This window comes from Portunus trituberculatus, chromosome 48 (assembly GCF_017591435.1).
Source record: "Portunus trituberculatus isolate SZX2019 chromosome 48, ASM1759143v1, whole genome shotgun sequence".
NCBI classification, from domain to species: Eukaryota; Metazoa; Arthropoda; class Malacostraca; order Decapoda; family Portunidae; genus Portunus; species Portunus trituberculatus.
In genome coordinates this window covers 3,268,725-3,277,564 of record NC_059302.1, presented here as the reverse complement: position 1 = coordinate 3,277,564, position 8,840 = coordinate 3,268,725, and the positions used below count along the sequence as shown (strand labels likewise).

The following is an 8,840-nucleotide window of genomic DNA, read 5'->3' as shown; positions in this document are numbered from 1 at the left end:
TATTCATACTATAGAGTAGATACTTTCAAATTCACCATCATGCCTGTGGATGAATGAAATTTGAATTTGATGCCGCAAATCAACTTTACTAACATTTCGGCTCCCTATTTAATTTCCAATAGCCGAAGGTTTATGCGCATAAAATATTTTTCCCATAATCAAAATTTAGTCTAGTAATATAAACCAGTGTACTTAGCAAAGATCTGTGGGTGTGGTAGGGGAAGAGGAGACGAAATGAGAGGAAACAGCCGAAGTGCATGAGTCGAGTTGCCTCCCGTCAGCTGTTCGTGGTCAGCAGACTCGAGCTTCCACTACTATGGATATCTTATTTCACTGTGCCATAGTTGTGTTTTCACTCATTATTTCCTCCACATCTGCTGGGGAGTGGAGGACGCACGAATATGTGGTGAGGGAGCACTCCTTGGTGAAGCCCTATCAAGGTAAGAACACTAAGATGAAGTGAAGCTTGGGTGTTGACGTGACTCAGCCCGGCCCCAATCACGTCTATCTGATGCACCCCTCAGTTCCACGTGTACTGGGGGCATGTATGGCGGCTATGATCATGTTTAGAAGTATTGGAAGTGTAGATGAATTAAAACTCGCTTGTATGAAGCTTGGGATTAAGTTGTTTATGGGGATTTGTTGTTCTGTGTACCAGGTAAGAAGCTCACATGCCGGTGTTGGGCTTAGTATCAAATGTTTGACTTTGTTTCAGTTCATTATTATTGTATGTGCAAAGTTAAGGTATATTTTAGCTGGTTACAAATGATTAGGTCAGGTTAGTTTACCGAAGGGGGCTTTGTTAGGTTAGGGAGCATCAAGGTCGGGAGTAGTGGTTAAAACTACAAATTTACCCATCATAATTGTATAAGCTAGGATAAGATGTGTCGTCAGTCTAACAGAATTTGAGTTAAAAATGTGAATCTGCATTTACAAAGGTAGAGTGCATAGCAATTAGGCAGATACAGTGTGTGAGGAACCCTTGATATCCATAAGAAGTTATGTGGTTAATTAAGAATGGCTTCCATCACAAGACTTCCCACTGAACACAGACACTCTGCCTCAGCTCCGTGAGATCTAAGCTTTACTATGAGGTGATATGTTTTACACAGAAAGTCACAAGATTAGCTGAAGAAAGAAAGGAAAGATAATATTTTCCTATTTTCTCTTGTTTTCCTCCTTTTTCTCTTAATACTCAAGCATATAAGCATGTTCCCCGCACCATTCTACCCCAATAGGAAAGTTATCATTTTGTACCCTTGGTCTTTTCATACCATTTATTGTGTACCATGTACGAAATGCACTTCCTGGTTGGACTTCTCCCCCAGCTGGGAGATTAGGTTAGATTAGAGATGACCTGAAGGACAGTACAAAGTGACCAAGGAATGGCACAAAACAACCAAGAAGTTAAAAGAATTTGTTACTCTTAAAAACCATTAATGACTTTTTAATATTACCCCAATTGGCTTATTTTATTTACTTTTATGTATAAATGACTTCAGAATTCATTTTACTTGTGTAGTTACTCAGGATAACCATGTTATGTCCTGCCACAGTGAGGAACCACTCAAAAAAATTACATCCTCCACACAAGAAAGTATATATGCACTCAAATGGTCCAGACACCTAAACAAATAGTTTTCTCTAATTATGTGGGCTGTTATGTCGTAGATGCTTTACCCATTGATAGTCTCTTCACATAAAGACAGGAATTTCAGTAGTTATTACTCTCAATCAAACACCACAAAAACATTAAAATTGCAGCACCAGAGGCAGGAGGCATTGCCACCAAACCATTAGTCCACAGACTGTCCTTCACGCTATCAATGACTTCCCTTTGTTTTCAGACGTCAGAGCTGACATGACTGTTTTCCCTTTTCTGGCAGATGTGAAATTATTGGAATCTGTTTAATGGAGGTGGATGAAGCAAGTGTGGAGTTTATTTCACTCTTTAACTAGTATTTGAATAGACAGATAGATGCCTTTGAGAATAAAATGTCATAATTTGTTGACATTTAAATATTATGGCTTCAGTTTAGACTTCGTACATTCTTCAAGTTTCTTAGAAAAAAAATCTTTCATTCATGTTGATGTGATTGTCTTACTTTCACAGGTATGGGCACTACCATACCATACTGGGACTTTCTTGGGTCCACGATGGTGACCAATAATTACATCAGACTAACAGGAGACATTCAGAGCCAACGCGGGGCGGTGTGGAACACGGTAGGATGTTACTTGCGAAATTGGGAAATGCAGATACATTTCAAAGTCCATGGACGAGGGAAGGATCTATTTGGTGATGGATTTGCCTTTTGGTAAGCGATTTAAAAACTTAATTGTTATGGTTCTAAGGGATTTTTAAGGTTCTCATTTGGATATGATTTTATCACAAATTGGAAAGAATTTTGTAAACACCATTGAAGAAGATAATGTATACAATATCCGTGTTTATTGATAATGCTGATGTCAAGAGTTTATTAAGAGCTGTTGCCTCCGAAGGTATGTGAAGGATCCCATGCAAGAAGGAGATGTGTTTGGCAGCAAGGATTACTTCAGTGGCCTGGCAGTCATAATGGACACCTACAGCAATCACAATGGACCTCATAATGTAAGTTTGAATGTTGTATGATAGCAACAAATTTCAGACAGACCAGGCAGTAGACAGACAGCTTTTGGAGGAATTGGGAGAGGAGGAACTGGCAAACAGGCAGGCTAGCAGATGTATCATTTACTTCAGTCACTATTGTCTCATTAGAAATTCATGTTAATCAATCAATCAATGTCTTCCTGTTCACATAATTTTACTTTATAGTCATTTCTTTTCACATTGTTATGCTTTCCTTCCTCCTATCCTTCTGTTTCATTTATGTCTATTCTTTTGCTCTCTCTCTCTCTCTCTCTCTCTCTCTCTCTCTCTCTCTCTCTCTCTCTCTCTCTCTCTCTCTCTCTCTCTCTCTCTCTCTCTCTCTCTCTCTCTCTCTCTCTCTCTCCTCCTTTGTTAAATATTTAATAATGAAGGATATTTCAAATTGTTGTGAAAGGAGTTATAAAAGTAGATAAATGTTTGAGTAAAGTACAATTTTCAGTATGTTTCATTATTCACATCATCTGATCTCTTGTAAAGTGTGGTGCATATTAAAGCACTCAACATGAATCTCTCTTCTGTACAGCATGGCCACCCATACATCTCTGCAATGATTAACAATGGCAGCCTTCACTATGACCATGACCGGGATGGCACCCACACCCAGCTCAGTGCTGGCTGTGTGTCTAAGTTCAGGAACCTTGACCATGATACATTTGTTTCAATTAAGTACGTCCATGACACACTGACAGGTGGGTAACTTTGGTTGTTAAGATTACTACCATGAAAGGTAGCATATAAAATGTGTCTCTGTGTGTGTGTTTGAATTCATTGTGATTCAAATATTTAGTGAAAATTCTAGTTGATTCTATTTGTGGTTTGTGTTTCAGTGTCCACGGACATTGACAACAAGCAGCAGTTCAAGCAGTGCTTCTCTGTCTCTGGGGTGAAGCTTCCTGTTGGTTACTTCCTGGGTGTGTCAGCAGCCACAGGTGACCTGAGTGATACCCATGACATCATCTCCCTCAAGATGTTTGATCTCTCCACACCTGATGATGTAAGCAAAGGCACATCTACAAAACTATTATGTACTGAGCATTTAGATTTGGCAACTTTGTGGTTTCTTCTCTCCATTACTGTCAAATCTGTCTTTGTCGAATATCTTTATCTTTGTTCAGAATTAATCTGAATACATGTACTTTAACAAGAGTGAGATATAATGAAAAATTTTTGCTTTTTAGTGATGATATCAGTGATTTTGGTATACAGGACCCAACGCCTGCTTTTTGGGTCAGGTGGAGGGGGAGTGACCAAGGTCACTTCCTCTCTGGAAACTATCCACAATGGAAACTTCTCCCACATTTTGGCATGTGCCCCTGTATGCTTCACTTTCAAAGAAAAGAACGTACATACTGTGAGAATTAGTATTTCTTAGAAGAAAATGTTAGTGGAGAGCCTTTAATTCCAACCTCAAGAGGAGTTGCTCCAGTGTCAGCTCAGCAATTGTTTGTTAAATCTGTCCAGTCTGCTCCAGGTTAAAGCAGGATTGTGTGAGACATTTCATCAGAACAGTTTGTATTTGCATCACTGCCAAAGGACTGCAGTACTGGGACAAATGTTCATTAGAGAGAAAGAAAGAGAGAGATTTGGCCATAGGATGAGGATGGTGAAGACAAAGGTATTCTCAGTCAACCTTGGTGTGATGTAGGTTGAGATGGCAGTACAGTGGAAGACCAAATTCCTAAGGTTCCATGTGTAAATGCTCAGTACAAAGTAGTTTGATGTTTTCATTTAGCATCATTAGAACAGTTCAAGTCTGTAGTAAAGGAAAAGGATGTCAAATGAATTATCTTTTGTTTTTTCATATGTAACCTCATCAAATGCTTCTTTCCTGAAAACTTATATTGATTGGATTAGTTAAATGATTCCTCTGGTGTAGTGGTTTTTATGAAAATGGTAATAGGATGTCATGTAATTAATCTTTCACCATATACAGTATTGTAACAATACCTCTGAATTACAGGACATATTGGAGGAACGTGCCAATATAATGCCCTCAGCTTCATTTTTTGAAGCTCCTAGAGGTAAGGTTCTTACTGAGAGCTTCTCATTATATCATTATGTGAGCTCTTTCCAAGAGCTGAGTTTCCTAAGTAAAGTGATGTTAATTGGCCTACACAGGTACATACATTTAGTGAATTGTCTCATCACATAATATTTAATAATTTCTTTTCACATGAGAAGTTTTATGCAGTTGACAACTTTCTGATAAAATATAGATATTTTCTAATATAACACAAAAGTTTATCTGAAGGTAGAAAGAAATTAGATCAAACCCTTGATTGGGAGAACAAAGTACATCTTAAACATAGGGACAATAATGATCATCAGGGCCCTAGGTAATGTCTAGGGTCTTTCTAATGGAGAGGAGCGGAATGAACTTTTGCTGCGTTTTCAACATTTACATGCTCAAGATTAGGAAAATTCACATTTATTTTGGTGATAGATGTCTGGTTAGATTTGCACTAGAATATAGTGTTCAGTTGTTGTTAAGATGCTACATTTTTTCCCACCAGACCACGTGGAAGATCCCAAACCTTCCTCTCTGAGTACTGGCAAGCAGGTGGTGCTGCTGATAGTGGGTGTAGTCCTCATCTGTGCCTGTGTTTTCATAGGAGGACTCATCTACTCCAAACAACAGGAGCAACAACGCAAGAGATTTTACTAAGATGTGGCTTGTAAATTATGTATGTGTGTGTGTGTGTTTGTGTTTGTGTTTGTGTATGTGCTCACTTGTGTGCACATAGTTTTAGTTTTTTTTATTTGATTGCAGGTTCATGCATTCACTTTTTAGCTCAAATAATCCTTAATTTCAGTTTCATCTCATGAAATTAAAAATACTTTAAAGGGAAATATTCTTTGAAATTACTATTTGCAAGTGTGTATATTTTGGAATGAGGGCTAGATTGGTAGGAAGCTGTGTACTGTACATCGGTGTATATTAGTGAGCACTTGTAATGTAACTGGACTTTTTTTTTGACATATGAGGAATGTGTTGAACATCTAAGAGTTGTATGTACTTACAAAAAAAAATACAGTTTTGAAAGGAAAGCATGTAGGGCATTAGACTCATGAGATACAAATCTATCAGGATTGGTCCTTTGTTGTCCATCAACTCAGTAGTGTCTAAGTTTGGTTGGTACACTGTAGACAAAGACATTAGCCAGATAGACCATCTTGAGATAATAAAGGGAAGTGGGACCTGCCTAACTCTCATAAACCTGGACTATCTCACTATGGGTGCTGTGAATATACTAAATAACACTTCTGATTCTTTGATTCTCCAGTAATTATAGGCTTGGCCCTTGGTTTGAGATTGAGTTGCTTAACTTTACTACCTGTTAAACTAAGAATGTTGATTTAGTTTTGCCCTATTAGACATGAGGCACCACTTGTTACTGGGAAGACTGCCATACAACTCTATCAGTTGGATTTCCTGAAGGTAGTTATCTGTTACCTGTGGTTTTCTGTCACTCAGATAGTGTTTAGCTCAGGAAACATGTTTTTAAGGGAATGGGTCAACTTAGTAAAAATATAATAATAGTAATAACTTTAATGTTGTGGAATGTTTCTTCTCCACTTCCATGATTGAATGTAATGGCCATCTTTGCTTCTACTTGTGTAGAAGAATGGCTTGAATTTGTTTTAGTTTTCTTTTTCACTTATGAGAGGTGTCCTTAAACTTATTGAAATTAGAGAGGTAATGAAAATTATTTTGGAGTGAAAAAAAAAATAGACAAAAGTAAACAGGAAGTAGGAATCCAGATGAAAGCATTAAGTTCTTTTAAGTGGATCTCTCTCTCTCTCTCTCTCTCTCTCTCTCTCTCTCTCTCTCTCTCTCTCTCTCTCTCTCTCTCTCTCTCTCTCTCTCTCTCTCTCTCAGGGATGTTCATCATATTGAGGTTTGGAATGTCTGAGTAATTGATTGATTAATTACATGAAAGCCCTTTAGTTGTTACTTTAGTATATATATTTTTTCCTGCAATAATATTTTCTTTTACATTTTGGCATTCAGTGTGCATGCCATACTCCACCTTTTGACTAAGACTTTCAGCCAATAAATCACACTTTTAAACAGAGCACATTTGTTTCTGTCAGTGCTCCATTTTTACCAATGCTTGTACATGTCTGGTATGCTTGTGTTATGTAACACATCTCATTTAATATTTAATCATAAGAATAATGCATGTAGAAGGAATGTGCTTGTCATAGCATAATTCTTTTGTAAGTTGCATCATGCCATAAACAGACAACATAACAAAGGTAAGTGCACACTGGCACAACAGCCCTCTAAGTGAGTTTATAATCCCATGTTCTGACATCTCATGGGTATAACTGATATTTTGGAATGTTGAAAACTCCATGATAATCCCCGGACAAATCATTAGAATCTGGTCTTCACTGTGAACTTGCAATATGAACATGGTATGGCCCATATCAAAGATATGTTGTTGAGTAAATTTGTAAACTTCTCCAGTAGACTGCACCTCTCATTAATTTAAGGAATGTCAGATCCAGAAGCTCCGTCCTGTCACCTCCCTTCTTGGCAGGGCAGGTGACTGGTACACTTCGGCATATTTGCATAATTGCATCAGTATGGCTGTTGGTGCACCACATCTTCAGAAGCAGAAATTTGGATAGAATGTCAGTTGCACACATTCTCAAGTCTTCTCAGTTATATCTTAATGTGAACTTTTTGTGCACCCTTTGCATGATTATAAAATTCATTTTTCCTCTATATTAGATTGTTATAGTCTTATCAAGTTATAATGATGCAATATGATATAACAATGCCAGCCATTTTCCCTACAATTTTTATTCAACATAGCACAATGCAGTTCTTTTCAGTCACAAGTTTTTATGCCAGTCTTGAAGAGGCTGTCATGTTAGTGTGTGCTCATCTTGAAGTTAAACATTTATGATGTAAATTATAACAGTTTTGTATGTGCTGTACATTTCTTAGAATTAGACTCAGTCTTTCATAAGATCTGTAGCTGAAACGATAGCATATTTTTTATAAGATGTAAAGTACCTGTAAATTGATAGAAGCATTAGCAATTGATTATCATTAATATGCATATCAGAATAACGTCACAGGACAATTTTGAAGATGTCTGTTCTTCAGAAAATATCTCTGTAATGTCTGCATGAAAGAGACTCCATTGATAACTATTAAAATTAATACATAACAGAATGCTAAGGGAATTACATAATACATAATCCTGTCCATAATTTGTTGTAATGCATAATTTGAGAAGAAATTACAGAATTAATTATTTCTTTGAATTTTATAATGTAATATATGTAATTAAATAAGATATTGCAACATTAAAGGTATTTCACATAATATTTTCAGTTTAGTATGCTTAATCTAAGAAAGCAGAATTCCCAAGACAAAAGAACTTGCATACTACATTCTTTCATGTAAACCTAATTATGTCCACAAATACAAAATGCCAAACAAAAAAAGGCAGGACATTAATTAGTGAAAGTATATATATATATATATATATATATATATATATATATATATATATATATATATATATATATATATATATATATATATATATATATATATATATATATATATATATATATATATATATATATATATATATATATATATATATATATATATATATATATATATATATATATATATATATATATATATATATATATATATATATATATATTATATAAGTTCTAAGTTCTCCATTGTAATTTTTGTATGCTACAATATGCAAGTGTTATGGATATTTTCAAGCATAATGGAAACAAAAAAGTTGATCTGAGTGCAGGACAAATTAGTCAATAGAGAGCCTTGGTGTGGACTGAGCCTCTGATCAGACAGTGCGAATTAACCAAAGACAAACACCACTGTCCAAGTGACGTGGTTAGGCATGAATGTCTTACTACACAGTGTATCCAGAAATAGTTTATTCAAAAGCCCTTGTTCTGCATGAGAAAAATCAATGAAAAGGACATCATCCGTGACATACAGGGCTGTAGAATGTGTCAGTATTACCTGCATTTTAAAAGGTGACAAAAAAGGAAGGAAGGGTATTGGGGATTCTTGCAGTAAATGTAACATTTCAATGACAATATTTTTGTTTTATTTTTCCCTCTTGCATGATCTGGAAAGGTAGCTATATATATAAACAGTAGATTTCGTTCAACTTTTCACCTT

General features: G+C 36.0%; 1 protein-coding gene across 2 annotated transcripts; it reads left to right on the top strand.

Annotated features, from left to right (window-relative positions):
- Nucleotides 1–257: 257 nt before the first annotated feature.
- LOC123498604 (vesicular integral-membrane protein VIP36-like) lies at nucleotides 258–7,994 on the top strand. Of its 2 annotated transcripts, XM_045245872.1 has the most exons (7): nucleotides 258–440; nucleotides 2,114–2,318; nucleotides 2,503–2,611; nucleotides 3,174–3,339; nucleotides 3,478–3,644; nucleotides 4,611–4,671; nucleotides 5,164–7,994. In XM_045245872.1, exons 1-7 carry the CDS (start codon nucleotides 317–319, stop codon nucleotides 5,313–5,315), a joined length of 984 nt encoding a protein of 327 aa, XP_045101807.1. In that variant the 5' UTR covers nucleotides 258–316; the 3' UTR covers nucleotides 5,316–7,994. The 2 variants fall into 2 exon arrangements, with proteins under 2 accessions (XP_045101807.1, XP_045101808.1); XM_045245873.1 differs by lacking the exon at nucleotides 4,611–4,671.
- Nucleotides 7,995–8,840: the final 846 nt, after the last annotated feature.

Coding starts and splice junctions, on each gene's coding strand:
- LOC123498604 (XM_045245872.1), top strand. CDS start 317: ATGGATATCTTATTTCACTGTGCCATAGTTGTGTTTTCACTCATTATT. Junction 441..2,113: donor CTTGGTGAAGCCCTATCAAG/GTAAGAACACTA, acceptor TTACTTTCACAG/GTATGGGCACTACCATACCA. Junction 4,672..5,163: donor ATTTTTTGAAGCTCCTAGAG/GTAAGGTTCTTA, acceptor TTTTCCCACCAG/ACCACGTGGAAGATCCCAAA.